Raw genomic sequence first — 17288 nt, forward strand, 5'->3', positions numbered from 1 at the left:
AGCTTCAAATTTCCAGAAATATGAGTTTTCCTGCTGTGATTGTCATTAGCATTCACTTTGAATACACCATATCGTCCCACAGTGTCACGAGCCAGCGGAAAAAACCTTAATTTGTCAGCTGCTATGAGTTATGTTCACAGAAACTGACCTCAATTAAGAGTGACTTACCTTTAAAGTGTGTCTATTTCAGATTTTAAGATTTAGACTGAGGAAAAGAAGCTTTAATGGAATGCTGACATAGGGCCAGTTGGAGATGTAATACATTTCCTGCAAAATGCCAGGGGATACCACATAAATAACACTCTGTTATGCCTGACAGAAACTCTCTATGAAGCTGTGATCTACTGCTCTGTGACCTGGTTAAAGAGCAGAAGAAGCAGCTGACAGCTTGATCAAAATTACCTCTCCAAAGTGGTATAGATCAAGCCTTTAGCCTTCTCAACAAGCCTGATGCATAATAATAATCAACAAAGATGAGCGGGTTATATTAGTGTACCGTTATTCTTCTGAGTTATTTATGTTTGCACATGGCACGAATTATGAGAGCAGTAGCATCAAAAGAAGTCTTACTGGGGGGAAAAAAATACACTGTCACCTGTAACAGAATTAACTTCTTTGAACTCTCAGTCATTATCAGCAGAAAATGACTACAAATGTGTTTTTACCTGAAGGGAAATGCGTTTTATATTTCCATCATCTTTCTCTGTAAATCCAGTTTTATTTATTATTACTCAACAGCTCAATCTATACACATTTGGCTGGCAGAATTGTCGCTTTATGGTTAAAAGTATTAATTAGTGATATTCTGGTATCATTAGTGTAATTTAGTGCCCGGCAGATTAATAGCATGGTGACATTTATCTTTGAAACATTATATCTTGATGTTAAATTGCAATAAAAGACCCTGTATATTCTGAGGATATGGCTGTCCAAATCTAACAGGAGATGTGGGGGGGGGTTGACATCCATTAAGGAAATCCTTTATTGGCACATAAAAATGAGAGGCAACATTTAGCCTTACTTGCCTTTGGCAACTTAACCCATTGCCAAACATTAAAACGAACGCTATGTCAGCACTAAGGAAATATTTTTGTTTAGCCATTATAGCCCATAATTTAGCAACAAGCCCAAAACCTGATGGAAGCGTTTCAGAGCATTGTCATCACAATTTTGGACATCTATATGGCAGAATATTGCATTATTTGATTATGCATTCTTTCTCTGCCCTAAGACAAAAGCATTTCCTCTCTATATTCAATAACTCATTATGGTAATTCATTACATCGCCAATTAGTAGAGAAGCTTTATCGCTGCACTATACCATAAAGGGCAGGATTTATGTTGTCTTTGAATGTCACCCAGAGGACAGAGGACGAGCTCATCACTCAAGAAGAACAAAATAGAGAGACACAGAAAAGGGAGAAAAAATAGAGGGAAGATGAAGGGAACGATGCAGTGAGTTATCGGTTAATGAATGCATTTTCCCTGCCCATTTTCTCACAACCTTGACAAGGAATCTTTGTCTGTATCAAACCAAAAATGAGCATATATAAAAACATAGCTTTGGTATTTCATTCAGTGAGGAGACTGTAAAAAGATATGTACAGTACGTATGTAACCTCAGAGGGATATGCCCAGCCGCAACCACCTCGCCTGCTGTCAAACAGCCCCTCAGAGGGCGATAAGCATCCATACGATCTGTGTGGGTGGCTGTCTTATTAGTGCACCTCAACCATTTCACTCAGGCATGCAGCACGAGCAACCATCTGCCACGCTGCGATCCTCTGCCCAGGCAAGTCTCTCAGGTGCCATAAAATAAAAAGTGTCCCTTTGAAGATTGGAGCAAAAAGTGCTGAGCAGATGAATAAAGTCATTTTAAAATAAATAAATATTTTTGTAACCAGGAGACCCTATACACGTCTTTAGTGTACACCCAGGTTTAAATATCGCCTTTGACCTAACCACACAGCATTACAGAAAACAAATAATGTGATTTATTATTCAGGGTAGATTAGTATTCATAGATGCACTTAGTGCATATAAAGTATAAATATTTTATAAATATTTCTCCCCATCAGAAAATGACACAAAGCCTCAAGAACCAAATATTTCTTCTGTTTGATAATATTAATTATTTAAACTTTATGTCAAGAACTGGGTTCTAAGACAAGAAAGAAGATACAGATGTGTAGACTCTTCTATCAGTGTCTTTGTTAAAGATAAACTGACACTCCAAAACTCTCTACTGCCACCTTGTGGACTTTTAGGGAAAGAAAAAAACCCACACACAGGGGAGGTCCAAACGTCATGTGTTTACATTTTTATTTATTTCGCCAGTTGCAAAATTCAAAATTTGCCAAAAGCAGCAAGTGAGATCACACTGTTTTTTAAAAAAAAAAAAACCAATACAGAATAAATAACAAAGAAAGCAGTGCAAAGTGCAGAAAACCCTACATGTATCAGTCAAATTAAAAAAGTTAAATCCTTATATCAGTCTCTTACAATGCGTATCACAGGGAATGTTATTCAAAAAGAAATTCAATACAAAAAAAAACCCCACAATATTTTACCATATTTATAATTACTAGTTTTTCAGTTATAACTTTTGAGCATTTGGAACGAGCAATTGGAAAGCCACAAGATGTTAGCAGTTTACACCAGGTGCATTTAAATAGCATACAGCTCCAGCAGATAGTCTTTGGGAACAATACCTATAACTCCATTCTTCTCTCCAACCCACCAGCCAAAGTTCTGATACTCCTGGAAGCACAAAGAGAAGCAGAAACAAGGAAGGAAAAAGAAGAGTGTGTTAGTGCTCCTTCATCCTAGCTGATAATATTCTGCTGAAATCAAAATTGATAAAAACAGAAGAACAAATGACGCCTTCTTTCTTTCGGCTGTTTTCCGTCCACTCTACAGTACTTATCTCCCATCAACACCTGTACACCTCCTTGCCTTCCGTTCTGCCTCTTTACCTGGTGTCAGTTTTGAGACTGCACGTTTCCCTCCACTCCACACAAAAAGCTCAGTGTGCATAAAGCACATCGCACATAAATCTGTCAAAGCGTGACAAGTAATAGCTCCAAATGGCTGTCAGCATGCTGAGATGTGAGGAGGACACTGAGAGGAGAGATCTGAGACAAGACGACAATAACTCACTCTCTCCCCTTCTTTCTCTCTCACCCCCCCCCCCCCCCCCTTTCTCTTTGACCTTACATCAAAGTCTTCCCTGCGCATGAATCAAGACCGGAGATCACGTTCTGACAAGGCTGAAGGAAGACGAACCTGGACAACGTTTCACATCCAAGCCAGAACTCGGGGACAGTGAAGGGCCACATCTGTGTCCACTTATTCCCAAGACAGAGCAATGGATGTAAGCGATCATATGGTAGTATTAGACAGAGGGGGATTATGCTCACTATAGTGAGGGCTGACACTGACAGGTCTCTGGTGACGGGCCATTTATCACATCAGATAAAGACAGGCTTGACACACCGTTTCAGTATCTGTATCAGCCAAATCGATATAATGCTGTAGAAAGCTATTCGAAACATCTGAATTATTAACACTAAATTTAAATAATAATAAAAATAATAATAATAATGTTTACATAGCCACCACAGACAAACAGAAAATGTTAAATCCACTTTCCTAAAATGTCATTTCATCACAAGCCCCTGGAGGCTAATATAGCAGCTTGACATGAGGTGTGTGTAAAGGAGTGTGCGTCCACATTAAGACTTCCTGCCACCAGCCTTTGAAAACAGCAACACCTCATTGTGTCGTTGGCCGGCTGACAAATAAGTCATGCTTTAGTAAGTGCTGGACGCAACATGAGAACAAATATGTAGAGCTGTGGATGACTAATGACACCACACACTGCAACAACACACATCAACACAAATACCCTCGGCTAGTCAAAACAACAGTCCTGTAATTTGATTACTTTCACCAAATGAAAGAGTCCCGGTGCATTAGTTAAAACACAAAGTGTAAAACAGTGATAGGATAAAACGCTGTGCAGGCGTTGTGGCATTTTAAGCAGAGAGACCTTGCATCTCTCAGTCAGTTTGTTACTAATGGGAGGCTGGGTGTGTGTTGGGGGCGACGAGGTGTGCAGCATATCCGGTCAACACAATCGCCCTTAGTCGGGCCTTATAATCAGCTCCCAGGTCCTCCTGACTGGGGGGTCTCCCAGCTGTAACACTACAGCTATTTCTGGTCTGCAGAATGGGGGAGGGACACATTGGAGGAAGGAGAACAGTGGAAGAGGGAATGGTGGAGGGGGGGGGGGGAGGGGGGAGTCGGCTGTCCATTTAGCTGCAGCTGGCTGCTGCAGTCCAGACAGGTTTTATGGTCATTGCCCTCGCAGCAGGCCACAACCCCCAACACCAAGGTTTTAGCTAATGGCACTCCCAGTCTAAGTGAAAGGGCAACTTGATTCTTGGGCCTTTTCTACACACCAAGGAGAAGTCATAAACAGGCATTTGGTCAATGAGGATTGGACAGTCTGTCTGCTTTGTGCATTTGTGTCCCTCCATTAGTGTTGAAGGAACAATCTATTGATTTGGTGAAAAGAAAACCAACAGTCCTGATAATTCATTATTTAGTTTTATTGTAGTGTATTTAAAAGAGAGCGAGAGAGAGAGAGCAATTTTCTGGTCCTAGTCTCCTAAACGTGATAATAAGGTGAATTTGTCTTGAATTTTACATTGACATCATGTTCAATATAAAATTGAGAAGGGCTTTAAAAATTATTTACACATTTCAAAGGTGAAAAATAAATTTCTAGTGCTTCTTGCTATACATGGAGTTAATAATATGACTATGTAGCATATTACAATTGTATTTATTTATTTGTGCATCTCTGTTTAATGTACAGCACATGCCTCTCAAAGTTTCCCCAAGTCTTCTTTGCCTTAAAGAGCCAGTAGATGGCAGACTTGAATTTGAAAAGCAACCTGGCCCGTTGACAACAGAATGTCTCAATTGACTCCATGCTCCATAGAAACCAAACCAGACAGGAAATATTGCCCGTCTGGATGGAGTACATTTCACACATTATTTATATATATTTTAAAGACAAACCACACATCTCGACGAGTATAAAATTCCACTGCTCATTTTCTGTCCAGCGTCCAAAACAAATCTTGTTAAATGTATCACAACAAAATCCAATTCAGCGTTCATACGAACCGGTTAAGTACAAAGGGGCTCCTGTTTAGTTACATAATAAAGGTAAAGAACTGCCTCTCAGTTCTCCGGCTCATGACTAGCTGACAAGCCTCGGAAATTGTGCGTCCATTACACGTCCTCACCTGCTCTGAATAGAGTGGCTGACCAGCCTGGTTTTCCTGAAAACACACATTCCTATTTGGCGAGGTGAGAGAAATTTCTGAGAGGTGCGTGTGGGCTGAAGGCTGCTCACTGCCTGGCATGGCAGTAGCGACAGCGTGCTGAAACAGTCCAGATGGAAGTGATGGAATTACGCCGTGTGCCAGCTAAGCTCGGCCTCCGCCAACAGCACTAAAACAGTTTCCGTTGTGACACAACTAATCCCCATTAGAGCGCCAGAGAAGGAACCAAGCCCAGTCTGCCTCTTACCATCAGCCTTCCACCTCTAGGCGGTGGGCCAGGTGCTGCCAGTAAAGGATCTGAATAGTCAGTTCCTCTAAGAGCTTAGAAATAACTCACTTTAGGTGGTCTGAAACCAGCCACTCGGTCTACAAACCTCTCAAACTTTTGCAGTGTGGTTGGAGTTAAGGTAATACCAACTTTATCGTGCATCAAGACAAGAATCGCCACAGTTTAGCTCTGACATCTAGGGTTTAGCCTCACCATACCTTACTCAGGATGTAGATGGCATCTCCACGTTTGAAGGACAGCTCGTCTAGGTGGTCCCCTGAACAGTCCCACAAGCCTTGGTAGTAGTTCTGATAGTCTGTGCTCTTATCAACTGAAAAAGAAAAAAAAAAAAAGCAAGGTGATGACAGATCGGCGCTTTATTTTCTAGCCAGAGTAATCCTTCTAGATGTACAGATTTCACACAGCAATTACTTGTTAGTTTGAACCGAACCTACAGGGGGCAGCCAAGAGCCTACGGCAGAATTTGGTTGGATCAAAAACCAAATCAAGAAGGTCAGCAGTGTCCCAGTTACCTAATAAATTCTCATTAAAAAAAAATAATAATAATTTTGGGGTGTATTGTTTGTGCATTATTTTTTAATCACGAAGTAATGCACAAAGAGAAATGTAAAAGCTGGGCACTGCTTTCAGAATTAAAAAGAAAATAGTGGTGTTTAGTAGTAAAATGTACAATGACAACTAACTACTATGTAGTGCAGTGCATTAGTATGCTGGATTCAACTGGTTTGTAGTTTGAAACCAAGACACAGCTAGTGTTTTAGCAGCTGGGGTTTCCACTTCTGAGCAAGTCTGTTTTTAAAGTCTATAAAGCTGGGCATTCTGAGTCGTGTGGTGAGACTTGGTGGTTAGTAACTGGAAGTTTGCTCAAATGTGCAGAGCAGACAGAGGCAGATCGTTTTTGGAGGAAAGGTATCAGCTATTTACAGAACTATAACATGCTAGTTATTGTAAAAGGAACTTGGCCAACTAGGCTGAAGTTATTTCCAGTATTGTGCTAACTTTCAGTTGCACTCCTTCACGAGAACTTCCTCTGCGTATGTCACTTCTTCATAGCTGTTAGGTTTCATTTGCTGTGTGTACGTGTCACAAAAAGGCAGATCACATTTAAAGTTTCTTCTGTCTATTTAGAAACTTCCTACATTCTAATTCACTAAATATACCACATTGGATTGAGATAAGCACAAATGTCAGTGCTTTGTGTACCTGCAGCAGGAGGAGGAACAGGTTTGCTTGCCGGCTCAATTTTTGGAGGACGAGGCTTTGCTACAGCCGGAACTTCTTCTTCTGGAGAAACAAAACGATATAAAAAATAAAATCAGATCAAATCAAACAAGATCCACGCACTTTGTTCCCATTCTCTAACATGATAGAGGCTATCATTGTCATGTAACACATGGTCAGACCTGGAAGCTCTTCGTAGATGTCTTCATCGATTGGCTGAGCTATAGTCCCTACGTCATCGTACATTTCCTGTTCCTCGTCGTCTTCTGGGATGATGCCCGACATGTCTACAAACAGGAGAGCAAAATTAGTTTTATTGCATAAATGCAGATTTTCTTTCCCCAGTAGGTGCTACTAACTTTAAAGAGCATAATAAATGGTTTTTTTTTTTAATGAATGGCAAAGTTCAAACCTTTCAAAACAAAGTCTATCTGTTTCACCCACTCTTCCGCCTCCTTCGGTGATGACGCACAAAACTGTCATGAAAGGGGGAAGAGAAATGAATGTGAATGTGCAATAAGCTCTACATATATTAATTAACATAAGCAAATAATATCGCATTTATGCATAGTAAAAATGTTCCACATGGAAGAGTCTGAATGTTAGAAACACTCTGGGTTGAGCTACTGCAAAGGCAGTAGTGTCAAATGGAAAAGCATTAAAATAAAGATTTACTGAAGTGCATGGATAGACACACTGTGCCAAGTTTTAAACATGTCACGTCTCAAGTTTGTATTTGGTTTTGGTTATTTCAGTTTAACAGCATTTTAAAAAAGGCAACGACTGAAAGAAACTCGAGCAGCCATCGAGAGATGAGCGTACCTGATAGACGCGCTTGTCTGGGGCCAAAATTTCAAAGCAGCAGTCTTTCTTCGAGTCCTTGCGCAAGGTGTTGTTCATTTTGACACCGTACCCATCGATACTGAACTCACCCTTCTGCTGCTTGTCTGGTTTAGAAAATTAAAGCATCATCATTATTGGTGCAGATGCAATAAATGCATCAATACTGTTAAAAGGGGGGGGGGGGGATTATTCACCCACTTAAAAATGAAGAAAGTACCTTTCTCACTGCCGTAATAGTAGAAGGTGTGATGGCTCAGAGCACACCATCTCTTCTGCCACTCAGTACCAAAAAAGCTGTGATCTGTGAAGGGAGAGAACCACATGCACAGAGAATTTTCCAGTGTGTTTTGATGGCTGTAAGCGTTGTGATTTTTATATATAGAAGGGACAGAAATACCTGAACTGTAAAGAAAATGTGTATTAGATTACAGTCTTTATTTAGGGTACTGTGTGCAACACAGTAGAGTCAACTAACTTTTTGCAGATTTTTGGTGTTTTGCATTATGTAAGATTCTTTGTAAAGGTTAAAAAACAAAAAAGGCTTCTTTTTGTTCGCATCTGATAAAAAGCCAATTTAAAAAACACTGGCCCAAGGATATTTGAGAGCTTGCATATTTCAGTAACCAGGCAGCCTCCTTTTCCTTTACAGTTTTTCCCCCTTGGGAAAGCTGCCTTGTACATATCTTATAATCTGAGCACCAACCCTTTCTGCGCTTCTCAAGATATCCTGCTTTAAAGACAGATGGCAGGTCCTGGGCCGCCACAGGTGGGGACTGCTGGGAACCTGGAAAAAGAATTAAGGAAATCCAAATATGTGACCCGTCATCATTGCTGCTGAATCCTTAATAACTGACTGTTGTTTTTTGTGGCGGGGGTCTTAAAGTTAAACATGACCAGAAGGTTTATGAGCTACTTTGCTATCATGCATTTGTTTAACCGATATTAAATTGAATAGCAAAGCCACTCTGAGTAATATTTTACTCTCACTGGAGAAGGTTTCCCTTGCCCTGTCTAACTTCAAATATTCAAATGCCGTGTCAAAGTTGCATTGTGTGAAAGAGCAGCCATAAAACTGGCAGCTGCTTATAGGCCATAAAACCCAGTCCCCCAATCACCATTTCATAAGGATTTCCCTGATACTCTGTGGTGGGAAAAAAGGGGGGGCAAAAACAAAACTGCAAATGCAAAAATCTGTCACAGTTTGGATAATGGAATAAACAGGATTAAAGCTAGTGTTTATCGGGGAATGTTTTTGTGTCATAACCTGCAGCCACAGCAGTAATTTTAAGCCCCTAGACTGTGGCTGAGAGAGCAATAAAGTGTGCTTTAGCCATCAAAGGGGAGGGGTGAGGGAGGTGGTAGGAGTAGCAGTTGTGCACCCAAATTGCTTCCCAAGTATGTTGCCAAGTTACAGTTGGAATGTCTCACTCATTGTGCCACTCAAAGTCGCTTTCTCCAAGGAGCCAGAGCAAAGATCTGTATACTTTCCTGCCAACACTGAGCTTTCGGTGCTCTAATCCGCAGCTTGCGAGCAGTTAGCGAGTCAACTCTGTTTGTCTGCTAAGTGTTTGTGGCTCACCTTCGAAACCATCATCATCCTTGTCCGTGCGCTCTGACTGCAGCGACCCCCCGTCGTTGTTGCTGTCAACTTCCTCCTCGTCATCAGAGTCATTTCCACCTACTGCAGTAAACACAGAGGGCTGTGAAGTAACTGCACACAGTGTAACACAGAAGTTGCCATTGTGTGGTGTTAGAGGTGTTATGTGGCCAGTTTATTATGAAATGCGACTCTTTTTGCCCTTGCTTTTTCAAATTTGTGGGATAAGTTTGTAATCGACTTGTGGGCCTTCGCATTAATGTCATGACATCTTGTGGTCAGTCATGACTCCCATTGGGTACCAGTTTTAAAAACACACCTACAGGATTATTCAGCAGGCAGGCAACTTACCTTTGTCCTTAAACTCTTGTGGAAAACTGTTTGGGAGAAAAAGACAGCAAATAAAGTTAATCACAACAACTTATGCACCTGCAAAGCAAATCAAAACTGGAGTATTTTGATGTATGCTGGTTCCAGTCATGAGTCATACCCTTGCTTGACCTCCTTTATCCTCTTGATGAAGGCTTCCCTCTTCTCTTTCGCCTTCTTGCTTAGATTTTCTGCCTTCAACCCATCAATGAGGTAGTTTTCGAGATCTGAACAGCACAAGAGGTAAAACATTAACATGTTCTGATGGCTGATAGCAGTCAAGTGGCCACACCACTGATGGACATCCACAACATAAACAAAGGAGCAGTTTGCAGCTTTGACGTCCAGCTCATGCCTCAGGTTTGAGACATGAAGCGAGTTGTTTTTTGGGGGTTTTTTTTAATGAAATGCAAGCACAACCGTCGATTTGAGTGAATATAGCAGAAAAAAGGGGGGAAACTATGCTTCCTCTTTTTAAAAAGCAGTTTGTTATATACGAGACTTAAAGTAAAACAAGTCTTTATAAAATGTGGAAATAAACTCTCCTCTACTCCAAAGGCAACTATGAATCAACAGTTTTACCTGAAATGAGCGTCGTTAACTCCTCGGGGATCGCACGCATTCTTACCGCAGTTTCCAGCCTGAAGCGATTGAGCGTCCAGCCTGAGGAAGGGAAACTCTAGCCTGCGCGACACGGAAGCAGCAGCTCGGGCTCGAAGATATACGGAAGTTAATCTGCTAATTATTTATCAGTGACCACACAGTTCCGCTGCAGGACAAACACTCAGAGCCGCCTGCTCGGTGTTCGGCGTTCACAGACGTTGACGTTTATTGGCCTTTATTTATTTTTTGACTGCCACCGTAGACAGGAAATTGATGCTTTAATGGAGCAACGGGTCTTTACGGAATAATAAAGTCCGAGCATAACGCCGCGATCATACTGTTGATTGATTCCAGATCATATTTTTTGGCACTTAAGTCTGCTCTCTACGGCTGACTCGCTGAACACATTAGGGGCGTCTTTTGTTTTACAGCGATGCAAGCTTTGAGTCTATGAATATGTCAGGGCTGTAATCCAAAACAGGGATCATTAATAGATTAAAAAGTCAATCATATAATGCTGAATGCTTCTGTGCCAGCTTCCTCAGATGTTTCACGGGAGTCTGTGCTACTTCTGCTGCACTGCTTTGTACTCTGACTATATATTTGACATTTTAAAAAGGAAGAAGAAACAACAAATGCAGGTTATTTTAAAAGAAAACGATAGAACCAGGAAAGAATGACTTCTTACATCAAGTTAAGTCAGCGCCTCTGGTGCATTTACGGAAAATGGCCTTTTCTTTTTGTTTTGTCACATTGTTTATAAAGATGTCAGTCATTTATTCGTCTTTTTTGACAGGCGGTATCACCCAATCTGGGTTAAAAGACTGAGCCTTTGAACTGTATACTCTGTTGTTTTGGAGGAAGGAGACAGAAGTGTCGAGGCGTTTGTGGCACAGCTTTAGTCTCAGGTGTTGGCTTGGCTGCAGGTAGCTGTGCTGCCACAGCCAGTCAGACTCTGCAAACAGATCATATGATCATTAAACAAGGATTTTTGTTCAGAATCACGATTGAATTTCTCAGTATTAGAGTTGTTACAAATCATAACGCAAAATTAAACCTTTTCCACGTTTTCTGACGTCACTTCCTGTTTCTCTTCATCCGAGCAGCCAGCACGTTGTTTATGAGCCTCTAATGCTCTGCGGCCATTCAAAACCTGACCCCCTCCTGACCTGCCGGTAGTTCCTCCCAGCTTTAGAGGAGAGCCGCTTTGACCTCTGACCTCTGTGTGCCTCTGTGTGCCAGCGCATGTGTGCGAGCAAGGGGAGGGCTCTTACAGGCAAAGCCATGTATCTAGTTTCCATAAAGCTCTATCTTACTTGCCTGTAGTCTCAAAACCAGCCCAACGCCTTTGGTTCCTTCCCCTTTTATCACACTCATTACAGGGTCGCAATCCACCGAGTGCACACTGCACTCTAGCTGTTTAACATGCAAAACACGGATTAATTCATAGTTTAGTTTATCGTTTTTGTATAATAAGATACTTTATTTGGTGAGTGTAAAATTAAAGGTGGGAGATGATCATGTGGACCATTGTTGTGCTTTTAGAAAAGGAGGTGTTGCTTGGTTAACTCTGGATCTACAGTTATGAGTCCACGTCCGACTGCTTCTGGGCCTACTGGGCTTAATATTAGGCTTTCACGATTTTGTCCTTGTTCTCAAAACATGCAGAATCAGCATCACTTTGAACCATTTTCAGGAGGACGAGCAGTTCACCGCCTCACCTCACATTCGTTTTTATTAATGCTATGAGGCGCTTAGCGTGCGGTCGAAAACGCAGAGTGTGTGTGTGTGTGTGTGTGTGTGTGTGTGTGTGTGTGTGTGTGTGTGTGTGTGTGTGTGTGTGTGTGTGTGTGCAAGTACACTGAGCATATAAATGAATATCTGCCGCCTGGGGACTGTTTTCAGAATTATTAATCACTGTGGTGGTTAATTTTATATAGCACCGAAGAATGACTTTGGTTTTTCACCAAACATTTTTTTTAAATTCTAAACAGTAAATAATGTATATGAAAAATGGGAGTTGGATGGAGGGGGGGCCCTTGTGGAAAAAGCGTCTTTAAGTCGAGCAGAGGATCAACTGGTCGGTGTGAGAAATTCCTTTAGCATTAAACGGGGTCGAACTGCCTTTGATCCAGACCAACATAAATTTACCTCAATTTCATGATGATTTACTAAAAAAATAATAATAAACGGTTCATATACATAAATACCTTCAGCCGTTTGACTGATATGTGACCATTGTTCGCAGTCGAATCCGTTTTATAGTTACATCATCCAATTAATTTATAGGCTCAGTTACATAAATTTATATATCAATTTGGAAAAAATGCCTTACGTCTGCTGCTTTGAATGAGTCCTACTTAATTTTACATCATAAAAAGTTTTGAAAACCACAATGGGGCAAGGCGCACGTCTTAATTCAAAGAGATTGTATTACATTGCGGCTCGGGCTATAAACAAGCACCCTCAGTCCTGTGAGTTTTATAGGCAATAAAACGTAATTAGAAAGCCAGGAAAAGTCATAGCTTTTGGCCTGGGACTCCTAGCAGGCAATTCACACAGCAAATTTTCTTTTTCTGCGTTTAAGTATGGAGAGGCAATGAATCTCTCGCAGTGCTCCTTTTTGTGTGTGTCTTTTTGTGGACTATATGCTACCAGACCCACGGCCACGCTGGAGAAATTCTCTCAGCACAATCTATGAACATAAAAATGTAATACAGCAACAAAAATTACACATTTATACAGCTTCTATTTTAATTTTAGTTTATATGTGTTCAGTGCATTCACAGGCTAATTAATTTAATGGTAAAATAATCCTTTTATATTAACAGCTTATATTGTTTTTTCTCATTTTTGAGAATTCATTTCATTTTATGGCTGATGCTCTTAATAATTTTCATTTATTGAGGTAAAATCAATAAGCTCTCTAGAGTTGCTTATTGTGGACATATAGTGAGAAAAAAACCCAAAACGCATCTGAGTTCAATCAATGTAAAATTTTATTTCAATAAAAATATTGTGCTCAATTATAGTCCAAATCCATATAAAAATAAATGTGCACTGTGTCTTCTACCAGCCTACTTTAACAGTCCATACAGGCAACAAAAAAAAAAGAAAAAAAGCTTTGCTTATTTCGCTTTAACTTACCTCATCTATTAAAAATTTCCACCCTGACGCCCTAAACTATAGAGCACAACCGTCTGAGTTACAAATACCAAAGTCGAAACATTTCAATAACTCAGGTTTTGCAGGTCGATTGTTGTGAGTGTTTCTGAGAAGAGGTCGAAAGTCTCGCAGGGTAAAGGCAGGGGACTTTGAGCTGATTCTGACAAACTCGGTGAGAAAGAGGGCGAGGATGAGAAAACTTGGAAATCCCGAAATGAGGCGTCCAGGTCCGGGGAATCGTCATTGTTCGGGCCTATTGTGGACACGCAGATGGGCACAATGGCTGACGGGTTTGGAAAATGTTTCAGATTTTTCTCATTGCTGGTCAGAGGGGTAACAGTTGGGCTTTGGCTCTCTCCATTGTGTGCGTTCTGACAGTCTTGTGAAGTCAACGTATTCTGGTGGAAATACCTCTCCCTCTCAAAGAGCGTCCCGGCGGCGCTGCCCTCTGTAGCCTGCTCCAACTCGTCCTCCGGCCCGTCGTCCAGGCAGGCGTATTTCCCCTCGCTGTCCCTGTTTTCCTTGCTGTGAGTCTGCCTCTTGTGCTTCATCCGCCTGTTCTGAAACCACACTTTCACCTGCTTCTCCGTTAAATCCAGCAAAGCAGCTATTTCCACTCGCCTCGGTCTGCACAGGTATTTGTTAAAATGAAACTCCTTCTCCAGCTCCAGAAGTTGGGTGTTGGTGTACGCAGTCCTCAGCCTCCTTGATGGCCCTCCATCGCCAGCACCACTCTCTGGTGTATCAGGTGAACCTAAAATAAATAAACAATTTAAATAAATTATTAATAGAAAATCCACTGCAAATATAATAATTTAAAACATTCGTAACAGGGGTGTGTTTGGAGGGGAGAAAAAGCGCTATGGGGTGAAACTTGTGGCAAGCAAACACCAGGACTGGGAAGATTTATGGGCCCCAGGCAGAATATGATGGGTCTGCGTGGACAAGACAGGACGGAGGGTGAAGATTAATGAACATGCCAGCTGCTGGCCCGTGTAAGAATAATCTATCACTCTCCATTATTGTCAAACATTAGCACTCTTACACTGCATCACAAGTCAGTGCGTTACTTGATGAGATTAAGAATACTTAAATCAAAATCCTAGACTGGCTCAGAAGGGACGCCCACGCTGCACAAGGCCCCAGGATGGAGCTACTTGCAGAGGGAGAATCCTCAGACAATAAGGAGCCTTTTTTACATGGAGGTTATTAATCATCATGTCTTGCCTTGGGGGGAGAAGTAGAGTGGCGAGGAGTCATCCGTCGTCGCAGCAGGAGCAGCAGCAGGAGCAGAAGAAGATGAAGAAGCAGAAGCAGCCTGGTTCCTCTTGATGCTTTTTTTCTCCTTCATCCACGGGTACTCCGGGGGTAGGGACACAGCCTGTAGCGGGCTGAAGCCCTTCTGAGCCTGCTTGGAGCGGCTGTGGCGTGGGTGGACGCTCGGGTTCAGGCCGGGGATGGTCTGCTCAAAAGGAGGAGGAATCAGTGTCGACTGTGAAAGCGCTGAGCTCTTGATTGATGAACTTTGAAATGCATCACCGACAGGGTTAGTGAAAGATGTCAGGCACTCAGCGAGCGACGGCTGGCTGTTGATAAAACCACTTTCTCGCCCAAATTCGTAATTCATCTCCTCCTGCTTGTCTCGGAAAGCTCGCGGGTATTCAGAGGAGGGAAGAATTATAAAGATAAAATATATATCTCTCTATATAAATATATGTTTGCGAGGTTTCTTTTTGATAAACTACTTAACTGGTTATAGTCATAGGGAGACCTCTGCCATAAACTATTGCTTTCAGGAGGACATGGTCGGAATTAGACCGTGCTGCTTGTCACATGATTGCATCTGCCCAATGACAATTTGGGTTTTTTATCAAAAGAAGCCACTGTCCCCTATGATTGATCGAGAAAGTCTGAGAGGTAACGCCTCATTCCGGGGGTAGGGGTTGCTTTATTTACACATTTTTTTCCCTCCTCTTCTCAGTTTGTCCACCACTGCCTAACCGCCCCCCCACTCCCACCTTACAGCACCCCGAAAATGCACCACAAAGCCGTGCACGTCTGCCACGGGAGCGCGCGCCCGTGCGAGCTTGCAGTTCACGAGTGTTTATGGGCATTTATTTCCAGCATGGCGCGCCGCAAATCATTGCAGCAGTCACATTTGTGCCTCATAATACCAAGACGCCCACAGTCGTTATCTCTGGCCGAGACGTTAATCTTGAGAGTTTCTTGAGGATTGACTAGAAAAGGAAAGGAAAGGAAAGGAAAGGAAAGGAAAGGAAAGGCAGCACCAGACACAGCAACATGTCCTCCCCTCCCCCACCGCCCAAACTACAGAGAGAGAGAGAGAGAAAAGAGACAAATTAATTTTCATATTTTAGTCTGATTTTGCATCGATTACATTTTAATCCCCAAATTATTTAACCTTTGATTGGCAGCGTTAGATTTAAAGTCTAAATAAAAATGTGATGTATAAATTATTTGAAGTGTGTTTGTGTGTCTGTGTCAAGGTAAGAAAGCATCTTGGTAATTTAACGTGCATTTGTCACCGTTTTACAGTTTATTGCTCCCTTCCCCTCGTCCAATTTCGTTCATTTTATATCACCTATTGGGATAATGTTGACCTTAGCCGGCATCCATACATTTCAGCATTATTGGTTATAACATAGGGGAGAGCAGAAATGATTTGCCACTGCACTGTGAAGCTTAGGAAAGGTGGGGATCTGATGGCTGTTTATTGCTCAGGCTCTAAACAAAGAGCCCTGGTAGCCCGTGCGTGATCAATCTTTCTCGCCAAAAGGTCTGACAGCTCCCTGCCCTAAGAACACATTTAAACCATCTAACACTCCCTTGGATCATATGTGGCCAGGAAGAGGACGACCTCTCTGTGAGCTGCAGGATGAGTTTTCAATTTAGAAAGGTCGGGATTTCTTTAAAAGCAGGGATGAGACGCATGGGCTTTGCGCACAAAGCTTTTTGCTCTGTTATTTGATAATAAACGATAAATCCAGACGTAACTCTGACCCCCTCACTTTTTTTGATCTCAGAAAGGACATTTCTGGCATAGAAAGAAAGAAGAGAAGACTTGACTGGGTGGATGGTATAGAAACGAAAACGGAGCTTCTTCTTCTTTTTTCTTTCTTTTTTTTTGTGCATAGGATCAATTGTTTGCTGAGGTGAGTGGGTGTTGGCATTCAGTAGAAATCCCATTCACTGCCATACCTATCTCTCTGGCAGGAACCATGTAGACAAAGTCTTTGTGTGGCCTGCTTTCTGGAATAATTCTGCTTTTACGCATAGAAGTGATTTTATATATCCTCATAGCGTAAAACGGTTTATTATTGTTTGTAAAAGTGCGTCCTGAATATGAGACATGAGATCTTGTAGTAGAATAAAATCATAAAATATACTTTAACATGTCTTTGCTAAAAGAAAACTAAATTAAACGTTGGTGACTTAGAAATAAATTTAAGAAGGTACAAAAATTAAACGAATTCGACGTAATGGCGGTTAATTCTCTTTCTGAAAATAGCTGCCTAATAATACCTGTCTGAATAAATCACGTCATTCTGCCATTTATTTATTTATCTTAATTTGCACATCATAATTTTAAAGCACTTAAAGACGCTGTTTACTTATTCTGACACATTTTTTGGAAACGAAAGAACAGAGCCCTGTTCAAAATATAACCCCCAGCGATATTTGATCATATTATAAATACTGAGAGCTGAAAACGTGAATATATTTCACATTTCGTACTGCTACAAAATTTGAATCGATGCTGTTATCCGTGTACAGATCTTTGACGACCTGAAGTCGTTGTTTTTTTTTTTGTCTTATTTTATGT

General features: G+C 41.4%; 2 protein-coding genes across 2 annotated transcripts; both read right to left on the reverse strand.

Annotated features, from left to right (window-relative positions):
* Window positions 1–2308: 2308 nt before the first annotated feature.
* skap2 (src kinase associated phosphoprotein 2) lies at window positions 2309–10492 on the reverse strand. The gene is made up of 12 exons (XM_086309998.1): window positions 10259–10492; window positions 9798–9903; window positions 9659–9684; window positions 9290–9391; window positions 8414–8494; window positions 7928–8011; window positions 7690–7814; window positions 7280–7343; window positions 7050–7154; window positions 6850–6930; window positions 5844–5956; window positions 2309–2760 (listed from the first exon to the last, which is right to left on the reverse strand). Exons 1-12 carry the CDS (start codon window positions 10296–10298, stop codon window positions 2668–2670), a joined length of 1020 nt encoding a protein of 339 aa, XP_086166124.1. The 5' UTR covers window positions 10299–10492; the 3' UTR covers window positions 2309–2667.
* A 2537-nt stretch (window positions 10493–13029) lies between these two features.
* hoxa2b (homeobox A2b) lies at window positions 13030–15240 on the reverse strand. The gene is made up of 2 exons (XM_086309999.1): window positions 14672–15240; window positions 13030–14198 (listed from the first exon to the last, which is right to left on the reverse strand). The coding sequence occupies exons 1-2, from the start codon at window positions 15069–15071 to the stop codon at window positions 13510–13512; spliced, it is 1089 nt and encodes a 362-aa protein (XP_086166125.1). The 5' UTR covers window positions 15072–15240; the 3' UTR covers window positions 13030–13509.
* Between the last annotated feature and the right edge of the window lie 2048 nt (window positions 15241–17288).

This window comes from Aulonocara sp. 'chitande type north' Nkhata Bay, linkage group LG11 (genome assembly GCF_057382095.1).
Source record: "Aulonocara sp. 'chitande type north' Nkhata Bay isolate Kocher_YH1m ecotype deep benthic linkage group LG11, A_spYH_male_GT1.1, whole genome shotgun sequence".
Taxonomy (NCBI): Eukaryota; Metazoa; Chordata; class Actinopteri; order Cichliformes; family Cichlidae; genus Aulonocara; species Aulonocara sp. 'chitande type north' Nkhata Bay.